Below are 14982 nucleotides of genomic sequence, written 5' to 3' on the forward strand. Positions count from 1 at the left end.
ATTATTTTGAGTGAGACCCCTCAGTTTAGGATGGATATACCGATATTACTATTTAATATAACCATTTAATAACCTATTTAATAACCATTCTAAAGTATGGATCCTATTGCTGTACAGCAAAATCATCATTAACTTAAACATTTAAGTGTATGCATGTCCAGTTTTACAGTCAATTTATCACTAATGGCAAGTGTTTTAATCACGTTTGTACTCAAATTGAAACTTTGCTTCAAGTGCGATTTCAGGCAGTGCTGAAATATACAGACAATGTGTGATACTATGGAGAGACACAGGAAACCATCATAACAACTTTCATTGAAGATTTATTTTACTTTTTTGTACTACATTCCTCTTCTCAAATCTAGGGAGCGTAGGTTGGTCAGTCATGTTAAAGATACTTTATATTCAACTTCATATCAACATGTGCTTAAGAGTAAAAGTGATCTTTGATTGGGTTGTATAAGCTTTAAGCTGTTCAGTCATGTCTCAGGCAACCAGTTTGCCTTAAAAAGACGTAATATAAAAAAAACACAAACACATACGGTATACGGAGACGAATAGCATTTACAAGTCATTACTTATGTTATGATCCAATCAAACATTCCCCAAGGTAGTTTATGGGAGGTTCGTTGTTCGCCCTCCTCAACAATGTTGGTGTGACATTATAATCATAATTTACTAAATTATTTTCTTTTACTGAGGAATAGAATGGTTTATGACATACTTTTTGATGCTAGTAATGTGAACTATATTTAATATCATAATCCAATAAAACTTTAATCAGATAACCATTAAAGTAGGACCACTTCATTGGTATCATCATACTCAATATCCTCTTTAACAACAAAATAGCAAAGTAAAAATCACGTTCTGTTCAGCTGGAATGTGTTGTTTATGACCACCCAGAACTCCCATACTGTAAGCAACAGATTACATTGAACTTTTTTTTTTTTATAGTAAAGGAAAAGTAGACCTACTGTAGTCAAACCAAACCAAATCAAATTAAATGACTGATGTTTGGCTATGCAAATTTCTACATGAGCAATCGCACCCTTTTAATTTATATGGGGAAAATATAAAAATCATATTCAACCTAATGTAGGTTCCAAGTTTTAAAACAAACTTTATTTGGGGATCCAGCATATATAAATCCTTTTAAAAATCTGTTGATGGGGGCTAGACAATCACTAATGTCTTTGAGATCTCAGACTTATCAAATGTCTTGTATCTTCTTATGGCAAAAAAAAGAAAAAAATGCTCCTGTTGCACCTCTTTTTTCTCTGGAGTCTAGATGGTTCTCAGGGTAGGGAGGAAAAAAAAAACATCAACAAAGTAACAAACCAAATCGGAGTCCACCGCGCTCTGCTGCGTTGAGCGCTTGGCTGCCACTGAAAAGTCTAGCATCCTCTGGTCAGGAGGTTTCTAGTCCAGCTGCTCCTGTTTTATCCTGTTTGAGTTCGGCCCTCGCTGATTCGTCCTCCTCACTAGTTCCCTCCTCAGGACGTACTCGCTGAATTGGGATGAGTCCACACCTCCCCCACAGGAGCCGGCGATCTCAAAGCCGCGTTGCTGCAAACGCTCCAGAACCTGGTGATAGCAGAGGGAAGAAAGATGCTGATGACGCCGCTCATTATGGAGGAGCAAACTTTACAAAGCAATAGCAGTTTCCACAACAAAGTCAGCAGAACTAGCTGCATAGCTCAAATTGTGTGCTAGACAATGTCAACCTGGCAGGCCCTGCCTTGCCCTGCAGAGCCTTGCCCTTTGGCTATGAGTGAGCTACTCGACGAGGCGTATGCATTAAACATGCATTGTGGCGTTTCAGTATGTTGCCAAGAATGTTGTGTATTTGTTGCAAGAAGGATTGTGGTCAATAACATTTTTTTGGGGAAAAAATGCAATTCTGCAGACTTGCATAGATTGTATCCAACTTGGAATGCATCCAAGATGTTTGTAGCCTGTAAATCGCTGAGGTACAGCTACTGCTGTCAAGCATTGGAGATCGCAGGAGACAATGAGAATAAGGTAACGCAACGACGGAGATTTACGTATGGATTGCGGATGAAAGAGGGAGAACAATTTGTTGGGAAGCGGCTATACAACCCCCCCTCACAAGAGCCCCCCATTTTGCCTCATTTGAATTGTTTTGCGGTGTGTGTGTGTGTGTACTGTACATTTGAGCATGTGTGTATCCGCGTGTGCATATGTATATGCACACATGTAACTGTTTCGGAGCTCACAGCCTTGCAGACATCTACAGACGTGGCCGGCGGGGCTGTAGGATCACATTCCATCAAAGAGGCCCCAGGGAGCAGCGAGGCTTTCTCTCTGCCACTTGGCTCAGTGTGGGCTGCACAGCAACGCCCCTCTCCCCATTTCTCCCCCAGCCCCGGGCCCAAGCCCCCCGCCAAAACTACAAAGGTCCCCTCTGCTGGCAGTCTCTCTCTGCCCCCCCCCCCCCCCCACCCTGCCTCCATTAGCCGCAGATACAGCATCCACCGCCGGCGTGCTTTAATAACCAAACAGGATTATGGGCCCTGCCTGGGGACAACCTGCCAGGGAGCGTGCTCACTCTCTCGCTCTCTCTCTCTCTTTCCCCTCTGCGACTCACTCACTTCACAGAGGGGTTTGTTTGTGTGTTTCTGGGAAGGAGGTAGGGACTCCACTTCCTCAAATCAAGACACAGTCCAAGGCATTGTGAAATATTTTCAATAATGCCTCTCTAGTTTCACTTATTGACGTGTATCTGAGGATTTTCCACCACAAACGAGTCATCAGGTTATGAATTGATGATCACTGAAATATGATCACAAACTTAACATGAAAACTGCGCGTTTATTTTGTCGCTGTGGGAGAACCTTTATAGATTAAACTTATTTGATGAAGAAGCCATAGGAAGGAAGTACAACAGAAGGGTGTTATCAAGCCATTGTCAAGTTGAAAAATACAAGGTACCCCGAACTACAGCATCAATAAGTGGATCGATGGTGTCATTTGTGTGTATATCAGCTGGTGTTTGCTTTCCAACCACCAAAAAATATAGTTTGTTGGGTGTAGTAAGGGGAGATAGCAGGGGTGGATGGGGGGAGGCTAGTCACCTGCAAGCTCCCGAGAGGATAAGAAAGAGTGAACTTGTGCTCCATGCTTTAACAAACTACAGTAGACACAATTACAGGACCACAATGGAAACAAGCACTTAGGGCTTCTTGAGTTATCCTTTAAGCACCATTGCATAATCGTATCACTGTACTATTTGCAAACTGTTGCAAAAGTATTCAATCAATGAATCAAAAAACCTTTTTCTTTTAATATGATTGGATTAGGTTTTTAAACCTCACATGGCAGAAAACTTTTGAGTCACAATAGCAAAACAGAAAATAAATGGAAAAGGAATTATATGCTTATCGTCCGTAATTTTTCCAACAGAGAAAACCAAAAAGAGTAAAGACCATGGCTCATGTGGATTTCCGTTTAATTCACATCCAGAGCAACCCTCCATTCCCATTACCTGGACAGAGTTGAGGTGGCAGTATCCATTGAGCGGGAAGCGGATGACGTGTGTCGAGTCGTGGTTCCAGCCGGCGTTGACAGAGTTGCACATGACGTCCCCAATCTCGGGGAAGACGTCTTCGATGAGGGCCTTGTCGCCGCTTAGCGTGATCCTCTCGCCCAGTTCGGGCGCCACGCGCACCACCAGGCACTCACAGGGGCGCGACACCCGGGCCAGTTCTTTGTCTTGGCGCCAGCGCTCCAGCTCAGCCAGCATGGGCTGCAACTGAAAGTACCGAGCCTCCTCATACAGCAGGCTGTAGTCCTGCAGAGAGCATATGACGGATTTTGGAATGAGGAGAGAAACTTAACATAAAGAACATGTGCAATGTGATATCTCGTAACAACAATATTACAATTAATATTTGTAATTGGCATTCCAGGGTGAATGTTAGATTTTGTTATAGTTGTCAAAATCTTTCCAAGTCTGAACATAATTAGGTAACACATTAGTAGGCTTTAGTAGCCTCAAAGCACTGTACATTCAACCAGCCTGGAGAAAAGCCTGCAATACAAGTTTGAGGTTGTGATGAAAAAAAAGTTTAAAAAAAAAGAAAATGGTTCACAGCGAAAAAGTTTGAAAACCATGGTTCTACACGAACAAGCAAAAACCCCAACAGAGATACCATTCAGCAAAATTACAAAGATGCCGAGTAGAAGAGATCTAGTGCGACATCAAACACAGGGCTGCGTGGGGCATGAGAGCAGATCTTTTACCCACTAGGCTGCAGGGCCTAAAATCCTACTACAGCACATACCAATTTTCTCAAGCTCCTCTCAAAATCCATCCAAAGTGAATGTTGTCCTCAGCCTGAACTTGAGCCTGCATTGTCTTTGCTTATTTTAGCTGACATACTTTCCACTGATTGAGTCAAACTGCGGACAGTCCATCAGATAAGGTGATTATTTATTTTCTCTCAGGGTGAGTTTAGTAATTAAGGACTAAAGGACACACTATGAAAGACTATGAAGACTGGAATGTAAACGTGTCACATACAGTGAGGATCACCCCCTCTTTTATGAATATTTGCTGCTTAAAACCGAAGAAATCTAACAAAGTGGTCATGTACATTTATTTTTACCAAATCTATATTTGCCGTTTCCTGATCTTTGGCCACTAATAGCCAAAGGGCAACAAGTCAGTTGGAGCTGAATTTCTTGGTGGCTGGTTTTGGAACAGCCCTACGGTATATTATTTCATCACCAGCATGGGAATCGTTTGTATCGGTTCAAGGAGGACCATGGACTCAGGGCATTCCATAGCTAGAAAATCATTTTATAAACCCAAGTTGTGGGAATGCTGACTGGCTGATGGGGACTTGGCAGTGTGTGGGATGGTCAGTCACTCACTTTGAAGTCATCTGGGATGAGGAGTTTGGACGTCCTGAGGAAGTTGAGGATGTAGCGGAACATGTGTCCATCTCTGTCAATGAAGTAGTGCTGCTTCAGGCTGTCCAGGACTATGGGCTCTGTGCCATCAAATAGACGGCCGATTCTGCCAGCAGACAGAGGTGGGGGTGGGATGGAGTTGGGTGGGAGGTTAGCAAGGAAGGAGGTACAAGGGAAATATAACCAACATACAACTTGCTGATATTTGATTTAGTTTCGAAGATATTGAGCAATGAACTTACAAAGCACATAAATAGACCAGTCTACAACTGTCAACAAAAAGTAAACAATCATAACAAAACGTGTACTGCATGTCTAGAAATATACCTGAAAGATACCATGAAAGTTTCATTCTTGACTAGGGGCCACTACAAAATTGGCATGGCATGAGACAATACATCCAAACTGATGGCACGCCTATTGGCAAATTTGGCCATAAACCAATGACAGTTTGTCCAAACATCACCAAACTTGCCGTTCTGTTCCAACTCCAAGCGTGATAAAACAATTAGGTGAATTTTCAAAAGTCTAGACCCCTTGCAGCTTTTCATTTCTAACACTCTGTGTTGGCTTGAACTCGCGAAATGGCACTTTGCATCTATACTGCATTTTAATACTGTTATCTAATCATTGCCACCGCAGAGATTTCAGTCTCTTTGAAATGACACCAGGTCTGTCTGTGTGTGTGCGTGCGCACGTACATGCATGACTCAATAAAGACACATTGACCTGGGAGCATGTGCAGAGAGTAGTGCGACTCAAATTCAGTGAGCTCCAGAGTGTTCAGTGTTGTTTCACACTTTTGCACAAGAGAGAGCACACAATGTGTGGGCAGGCAGACAAATAGGCCAATTATACGAACAGCCAGACCGAGAAAAGACAAAGAAATAAAAGAAAATAAAAGAAAGAAGAAAATTGGGTGATAAGACAAACAGTCTAGATGGAGAGGTCAGGGCCAGCTGGTAGAGAGGTGCCTGAGGCAGAGAGCCACCCTCAGGGCTGAGCCTTGGGTGACAGTACAGCCTCCCAGCCTCCAGATGGCCCCGTGCCCTTTGGCCCTTTACTGCTGCTGTGACATCTGTCAGAATAACTGAGCTGCTTTTGTCTGCGTTGCTGCATTCTGGATCTTGAGGCCTGTGCAAATGTTTACCAGTCAAAATAAAATGTGGGCTGCGAGTCACGAGGAGCCAATTTATATCTACTTGCCATCAGATAAATTGAAAAGCAACTGATATTGTTCAATTCTTTAAGAGTGTATTGGGGATAAATGCTTTGGTCAAACATCAAATCGCTGCCCATGAGAATACACTGTGACTGGATGAGATTTGACATTTGCCTGAGCTGTCAGCAGATGACATTAAGCGGTGAGGCAGCTCCATTAGTGCAGACATAAAACCACTGGCTTGAGCAGAATCAACTCACTATCAAACTGAAAAATTCCCTTTTCCTTACACAAGCTATGGCCTACACAGGACATAATTGGCCCAAACACTTACTACGATACCCGATTTAGACCATTTGTACACTCAAGAGTTAAATTAACACTAAGGCTTTTACTGTGCAGTCTATGATCTAGATCAGGAACAGACTCACCTTGATTCTGGGTACTTTGTTAAAGTGGCCAGACTGCTGGTGTACATATGTCCGCCCACATCAATGTGCACGGGGGCGTTGGACTTGGTCAGCTGTGCAGGTGTTGGGATGCCCTGGTTACTCATGGGAGAGGCTGGTGACCGGGTGATCATGGGCCTGGACATGCTGGAGCGATGATCCTATAATGCAAGCCCACGGGACACAATGTTATTAAACAGGTAACAAGACAGTTTGTACATATTTAAATATTTCATGTTAATGTTTTCTTTTTTCCTTTTAATTCAAAATACAGATGAAGGTTAATGACTTCTGACTTGAGCAGAGTGGATACAACATTTTCCTGTACATTATAATATACCAGCAACATGGTTCATCATGAGAATGTATCGTAAAATCTGTAATGATATCCTCTCCACAGACTTTATGATCAGGACTGTCTGCAACAGAGGAACTCTCCAAGTTAGAGCAGCCTGACCTTGACCTGAATCCTGCCACAACCATCCATATCTGTGGGCAATAATCTAACAAAACCAATTTAATTTGGAGCATCAATCTCACAGCCAATGAGCAATAATCAGTCTAGATATGAATAATGTAATAGGATTCGATTTAGATAATTGTCACCCATTAACCTAAAAACACAATTAGGAGAAAGACTCTTACAATCTCCCTTACAATCTTTAGTAGTCTACAAATACAGCCCCCACCCCCAAAGGAAAAAAAGGAAAAAAGTTTGAGACCCGTCATTTTGAGAATACAAATATTTAAAACGTCATCTTTCTGGTTAAATCAATCTTTGTAGGATTAAATTGGCCTAATAGCCAATTTAATTTACACTTTGTTGTCAAACTACTGCAAACATGGACTATGCGTGGCAGCCATAGCAAATTGGATTAGCCCAGTGCATGCCACAATATGCAACTGAATACAGACAACAATCTACGAAAATCAGTCAGCATTGCATCAAATAAAACAAACAGGCTAAAACAATGTGTTCTGGATTCCACCCTGACAGACTAGTAAAAGTGACCGGTCGGTCACGAATCACGATCCTTCACTACAACGTGTCCAGATCATAGCGCTACATATCGGACTTTACGCGTTTACCTGCGCTGGCATAACTGTGGTCGGAGAGGAAGTCACGGAATGATCATTTTGCTTCAGAGATGCTGCAGGTAAAGGCTCTCCTCTCACTGTGAACACGAGCGAGGGGTCCCTGAGCGAGGGGTCCCTGCACTCCGCCGCTCGGAGCGGGACGCGTTTCAGGGACGCGTGTACCGTGGACTCATCCACGGAACTGATTGGACGCGGTCGCTTTCTCGTTTTCTGATGCGTTAGGTCCATGACATCCGTTTCGTCCATTGCAACGCAGACTCCCCAAGTTTAGATAGATGGATGCTGTCGTGTCCCCACTCCCACACCTGACAAATACCACAGAGAAGGCGTCTAGAAGTGCAGCTCACACACACCGGGGGAAGAGGAGAGAGAGGTGCCGTGGCAGCCAGTCACACGGAGCAGCTTCTATGCAATGGCTGGGAGAAGTCAAAGCCCCCGATAACGTTAGCATTGTAGCGCCTGCGGGTCTTTTGGGCTGTCGCTGTTTTAATGGAAGGTATGCGTGTCGCATTTTCCTGAATTGAAATGCTCTGCGCGTTTCTCCCAACACAGCGATCATTATTATGGGTGCTAAAGGGCGGACGCACTATGTGGACTTTCAACGTGGCCTTTGCCCTTTGGAGTTCTCCATAAATTGTCCCCTCCCGTCCTATATCGCCGTTGTATTGTTCCATCTTTCTGCACCCAGAGCTGCACTGTGCTATGTATGCGCAGCAATGAATGAAACCCTCATAGTTCCCACAACAGTGGATATAAAAGATAAAAACCCAAAGTTCTGCTACACAAGGCATATTCAAAGGCTAATTAAAAAACAAAAACTATTTCTGGCTCTGCACTTTCACTAGACCAGTCACCTGGACAAAATGTCCACAGGGCATCACTGACCCCAGCACCATGACCTTTACTCAGACCTTCAGCACTGCACCTCAAGACCTTTTCACTGACAAGGCAATCTGTGGTGGCATTTCCCTTTCAAACAATGCACAAGTGAACATGGACAATACAGGTGTACGTTAAACTACATTACATATTGCAAAAAAGAGAAAGAAAAAAAGTGCCATTATATTTGTGGTTTTATAATCAAACTGGATAAGCATCATGAAATCAAGTAGCATGTCACACACCTTAAAGCTAATCTGTCCCTTGCATATCATGCAGCAGTGGTCCGTTTTTTTATTTTTTGTCACAGACAGTAGGTCCATGTTTGGCTTTTTCACTAGACATGAAAGATACACCCTACATTTATAATGATAAACAAAGTGTTTACTTCAACTGTGATGATTGGATTATCATTGCAAAGCCATACACTAATAGTGCAACCTGGAACACAAGACCAAAGCACAAAAAGGCATATCTGTGCTGGTAAGTATTCCTCACAACACTTTACAGCACTATATTTTTTCTTTAGGAAATGCAGGGAATTCACATTTTTTAATAACATTCAGAATAAAATTAATTAGTTCAACCGCTGGCCTTAAAACATCCACACTTTTACTTTTCGTTGGCAGTGGTGCTTTCACACCTAGATACCCAATTAGCAATTAAGCCTGCCTTTGAGTGTAGGCCTCCACTGCGGTGTGTGATCCTGCCCTGATTTGCATGCCGTTTGTGCACGCGCTGATAAGCGCAGGCAGCAGCCATGCATAGTTTTAAAATTCAACTCCAGAATCCCTTGCAGAAGGCAAGGGGGCCTGCAGGGCAAAAAAAAGGAGAGAAATCACATGGCTGCTCTTCAAAAGGGGACCTGGGTAAGGGAGCCGGCAAAGTGCGTGGGATCACACTCCGAATGCAGGTAATTTGTTCCCTGACTAATTTGAGGAGATGGTGGTGGTGTGTGTGTGTGTGTGTGTCAGTGGAAAGTTCTGAAAACAGCTCAGTGGAATTGGATTTCCTCAAAGCCTTGTCATTGCAAAAGGTGTATTGACTGCAGAATCTGTTAGGCATTACAGAAAGTTGTGTGTATGACAGAGAGAGAGACAGAGTGAGAGAGAACGCAACAATGGGAGGGTGTGATCGTGCGAGTACAGTACATCATGCCATCATTCTGACTGGTGATAGCAGTGGAGATACTTAACACATGCCTTGCCTACTTGACTGTGTGACCCACTGTCCACCAGTCACAATTATTACTGTATTTAATTGTGAATGTCTTCCAGATCTGAGCCTGCAGTGGTCACTGGTCAGTGACATTCCATCCTCTCAGTAACACTGTAGCATCAATCATAGACCTGTACAGGTATTCTACACACTAAAAGGTTTACTTTAACTCCAAGAGTGAACAAATGTATTTATTATATTGGAGTTATAGATGGACAAACAAACTGAGGATATTATTGTGTGTACCCTCTACCCTGTAAAGTCTTCCTACCTGTTGCCATTTTGAATTCTGTACAGTGGCACCACATCTACTGTAGTGTGAAACGTCTTGCTTTGTGCAATGTAACTTACTGTTCCTACGTTCCCAGCTCTTGGAAAACAAAACCGGACCACTATGCTTAGTGGCTTCACTGGCTTGCTTATTTACCCAACTCGAGTAATTTTGTTGACTGCATCCATGCCACAGCATGCTCAAACAAATCAAAAACTGGCACAGCGCATCAAAGCCTGGAGTTCTTGGACTGCTCCGTTTACCCTCGTTTTGTTTTCCTCCAGTGGTTTGAAGCCTTTTTATGCACTGGTCTTGTGTACAATAACATATTTTAACATTTTCCCCTGACATGTCAAGGAACATTACAAGCCACAACGAGCGGGGGAATAGAAAGTAGTCGGTAGATAAGGGAGCCCATGCTTCAATCAGGTCATGCTTTAGCATTAATAATGTGCAATAATTACAGGGCCTACTGGAGTCAGCCTCAGCATCCCAACCAGCCCTCAAATCTCTATCCCATCATGCAACCCGTCAGAGTTTCAACATATACCAGACAGAATTAGCATTTCAGATCGGAGCATTAACATTCAGTTGGAGGCAGTCAGACTAGTATTTACATAATCTGGATGGGTTGTCTCTGCTTCTTAGCCTGTGGCCATTTGTTTCAAATGTCCACAACAGCCATATAGACTCGTAACTTCACTCACTGCAGACAAGTTGTGAGAGGTCCTAAAACATAGCTGGTTAATAGTAATAACGGCATAAATACTCATACAACAGCACTTTTCAAAACACGAAATTCCATTCATAGCACTGATGTTGTAGACGGAATACTAAACTCTGATTAGCTGGAGGAGTGTGCAACATTTTATGAAACTTTCTCTTCCTACTTTTAATGCATGAATTACCTTACTAGTGTCCAAATAAACACTTGGGACCGTTTCAGCTCATTATCCAGCTATTGCAGATAACCATGCGTTTAAACTAGCAGTGCAACAACATGTAACGATGATTTTGCTTTCTAACTCATTTGGCTTTTGCTGCCAAGCATACAAGTACCAGTGCCACTACCATTCATATTTCGCTAGAACAGCAAAGATAGAAATCATAGTTGTGTTAGGATGATTCAAACAGATTAGCATGTGGTGTGTGGGTGCAACAAGGAGTTTAAGAACATCCATGAGCTATTTTGGTCAGATGAAAGGTGGTGTTATTAGCTACATTGCCTGTGGTTTGCACCATGTCAGCATCACAACTTCAGACGTTAAACCTCTGTGCAAATCCTTTCCTTTTTTTTTGGCAAGCACAAAGTGATCAGTTAAGCATTCTAGAGAAAGGCTGAATTGTTGCCTAGTAGAAATAAAAGTTGCCAGAGCAAAAAGGCAAGGTTTGCATAAGAGCTGGCAAGAGCTGACCACAGCTGAATTAATATTATTTCTGATATTTTTTTCTCAGACACTTAATGTGCACTGAATTAATGTAAACGCACAGGGAGACAAAAAACAAAACTATGTTTTGGTATGAACCAATGAAAACAAATTGAATCTGCAATAGGACACACTTTGTGCTGCCGACTTTCTATGGGGGTTTATAAAGTTTGTCTCAGCTTCTAGATCCAAATGATCTCTTCTTTCTAGCAGTGCAGTTACAATCTGCAGCTAAGTTAGATCTCATACCCAACAGAACATTGTCATGGGTAATATCTTAGGTATAGTCACCTGATCTCTTCAATCACCTGATCTATTCCAATCTATTCTCAATCAAGCCATGAGTGTGGCATTACAGATTAGATGCAATAAACTCTTCTCTATTGATCTGGTTATGGACAATTGATAAATGTTCAGTGTTCACTAGGCTACAGACAAGTGCCCTGGAGCATAATATTATAACTAATAGTTTAGATATAGTGGATCAACTGGTTTACAAGAAGTGAAGCACCTCCAACTTCGTACTTTAAGTAATGCTATGAGATTATTATAATAATAGTTATTTCATGCAATTCACCTTCCTTGTCAGCACGGATCAAGACCTGCTGCCTGATCTCAATGTATAGTAAAGGTATACAATTGGACATCAAAATGTATGGAGAGAGAGACTGCATACAAGTTCAGGATGCTTTTGTTATTATAGCGCCATCAAGTGTCCAAACGTGGAACCAAACATCTCATGCGCCTTCTCAACACTGGTAAAACCTGGCATGCAGTATTGCTTCTTTTTTTTGTTAATTAGAGTTAATTGAAGTTATACTGTGATCTTAGTTTTCATTTAAAACTGTGATTGAATAAAAATAATAATGTGAGAAGGCATCTGCACTGTGGCGCCTTGACTAGCCCGGTAACTACATTCACAATGTAGGCTAACCTCATTTGTGTAAAAATAAATAAATATATATATATAATAATTCAACTAATCAATTTAACCAATTAACACTAAACTAAAACGAACGTGCCTTTATTTAATCATAGTCATCACATCAGACAGCATGGATCCGTGCACTTTGTGGAGCATTATTTGCAGTGCAGTCATACAACACCTAGGAGTTCTTTGCGCACGGTAACAAGTCGTAGCCGCAAGAAACGAGAGGGCAGCGTTTCTCAAATGTTGCCTACTTTCCACACAGATATGACTCTTTATACACCCGTTAGCGTTAAAAGAGAGGATTCTTAGAATCTGCATTGACGTCTGGGGCGAATAGGTACGTCCTGTCTTACAAAATAAGAAAACCCCTCCGGCGGAATTACTCCACAATGGCGTCTTTCATTAGAAGATCTGGGGCAGTCAGGAAATGGAACTGTTTTAGGACAAACTGACTTTAGGGGAAAGCCTTTATGGAGCCGACGTCGTCGGCTCCATAAAGGCTTTTCCTAAAGTCAGTTTGTCCTAAAACTATTACTCCGATCTGACTACGGTTTCTGTTCCAGCGGGGACACGACGACGCGACCATCATGTTTGGAGATGATCGCACTTAAAAAAGCCAGGAGCGAATTCACGGATCTACTGTTAATCTAACGACATTACAGTCAAATCGACTATTCGGTTAAATTTCGGGAAACTTATTCTCCAGTCACAATGCATCCAATTTGACAGATAACTAAAGGAACAATAGCCAGGAAGTGGTTAAGTATTTTTTTGTAAGAACTGTACCGCTCTCTCTCACATCGCCTGGCACATGCGTAAAAGCGGCTGCGCCTCGCCGTCCCACAGTCTCCAGCCTAGGAAATAACAGCAAACCAAATAAATCTCCGCTTACCTGATACATATAGCGGCATAAAGTGGCTTTTTGGGCACCTTTTCCCTCGGATTTAGCCCACGATCTGCTTCCCTTGCTACGCGAGTGAGAAATGCAATAGCTTGGCTAAGGTAGACAGAACAAAATACAGAGAATACTTGCTCCAGGGCTCCGAAACCCCTCCAGGCAAAGATCAGGATACAATTAGCTCATGTCTCTGCCCCAGTCTAAACCAATCTGAAGCATAAAACTCAGAGCAAAGGAACAGAACAGATCACAGCAACAGTGCCTCGGTCTTTGTTGGGTTTATGTTTTATAAAAATCGAATAAAGAAATCTAGTTTTTTCTTTTTTTCATATACAACACACTCGCTCCTGCCTCTAACTTGCCTCCCTCTCGCAGAGAAAAGCTGATTTTAATCGTTATGATTAGTTTTGATGTAACGTTGCCCCAGGCAATTTCTACAAATGGATGGAGTGTTTCTTTGCCAGGGAGGAAAAGCAGCAGCTGATGATAATTATATAGATTGTTGGTGGAGCCCTTTGATTTCCCCCCCACTCGCTCAAGCCTATCTTTTGGTATTTTTCCTACACATAGCCTACCATGCGCTCTGAATCTGCATCAGAAAACTTGTTGATTAGTCTCCAATCAACTTTTTAAATCAATAGTCATGTAGTAAACGAACATCTAACAGTGGAATTTTCCCTTTTTTACCCCCCTATCTTTTCAGACTCTTCCCCCCTTTGGCCAACCTCCAGATGACGTCGTTGTATAAATAAGCACTTGCAGCTTGCCTTGCCCCAATCAAGTCTGAATCAGTGCCTGAGGCTGATGTGCGAGCTCATTTCAAATGTTCAACCATGCATGATTTCAGGAAGATTGAGGCGCTTCTTAGGGTTTTAGATTCACTTGGGGAATACTGACAGTGAAGGAATTGCAGGCTGTGTAGGCCCTGAACATGCCTAATTATTCTGCCCAAATACTGAGTGCTATTTTCTGTGCACATCTGGACTTTCAACTGAGCAGGTTATTCCTCATTTGCGGACTCACCAATTGCCCAACATGCCATACATGATAAAATGGACAGACATGAAGCACCGTCTACTCTTTCGCCCCCTGCTGTTGAGAAAGCTTCTGAGAAAATCTATTAATGCAAAAAAATCCATATTTTCCACTTTATTTAACCACATTTATGTGTGTGTGTATTTGTCCATGTGAGGCAATCTAAAGCCAAGTCATGTTCAGTTCAGAACATCAATTGGCTCATGTTCAACTTATGATAAGGAAAGCTCTAGGAAGGTCCCTAACATTTTATTACAAAAACAACCCCATTACCCAAATTATTTTTAATCAACCTTGTTCTTTTCACATCATCTTTTGGGGGGGAAAATGCATTCGAGGAAGGGACAACTATTTAGAGCCCTTCAGATCCTGAGGCCTTTCAACTTTCCACTGTATGACCAGCATGTCCCACAGGAAAACAAACACAGGATTAAAGTGTTACGATGAAGTTATTTGCCCCGGAGGTTACCGGCTGGCACACAAACACCAAGCCAACAAACTGTAGCAAACTGTGAGTACCCCAGGCCCCTAAATCCCATACGTTATCCATTTTCCACACAAATGGAGCCAAGTCATAATGGACTTAATGGAGTCCTCCCGAGTCCGTATTCAAGATATGCATTAAATGCTGTCGAAACAGTCTGGTGGAGATTTCTTGAGCGTGTCTGGTGTTAGG

At 42.4% G+C, this 14982-nt stretch overlaps 1 protein-coding gene across 2 annotated transcripts; it reads right to left on the reverse strand.

Moving 5' to 3' along the window:
• Positions 1-305: 305 nt before the first annotated feature.
• On the reverse strand, positions 306-13866 carry LOC311046115 (BTB/POZ domain-containing protein KCTD1). 2 transcript variants are annotated; one of them, XM_084058252.1, is made up of 5 exons: positions 13266-13866; positions 6532-6710; positions 4900-5044; positions 3509-3814; positions 306-1587 (listed from the first exon to the last, which is right to left on the reverse strand). In XM_084058252.1, the coding sequence occupies exons 1-5, from the start codon at positions 13272-13274 to the stop codon at positions 1423-1425; spliced, it is 804 nt and encodes a 267-aa protein (XP_083914378.1). In that variant the 5' UTR covers positions 13275-13866; the 3' UTR covers positions 306-1422. The 2 variants fall into 2 exon arrangements, with proteins under 2 accessions (XP_083914378.1, XP_083914377.1); XM_084058251.1 differs by lacking the exon at positions 13266-13866 and adding an exon at positions 7639-9686.
• Between the last annotated feature and the right edge of the window lie 1116 nt (positions 13867-14982).

Source organism: Gymnoscopelus microlampas (genome assembly GCF_963454915.1).
Source record: "Gymnoscopelus microlampas genome assembly, chromosome: 5".
In the NCBI taxonomy this organism is placed as follows: Eukaryota; Metazoa; Chordata; class Actinopteri; order Myctophiformes; family Myctophidae; genus Gymnoscopelus; species Gymnoscopelus microlampas.

What these genes read in the sequence shown, in the direction of transcription:
- LOC311046115 (XM_084058251.1), bottom strand. Translation starts at nt 7,893, where the DNA reads ATGGACGAAACGGATGTCATGGACCTAACGCATCAGAAAACGAGAAAG. An exon ending in ACAAAGTACCCAGAATCAAG is followed by an intron (nt 5,045 to 6,531) that starts GTGAGTCTGTTC and finishes GTCTGCTGGCAG; the next exon opens with AATCGGCCGTCTATTTGATG. An exon ending in GCCACCTCAACTCTGTCCAG is followed by an intron (nt 1,588 to 3,508) that starts GTAATGGGAATG and finishes TGCTATCACCAG; the next exon opens with GTTCTGGAGCGTTTGCAGCA.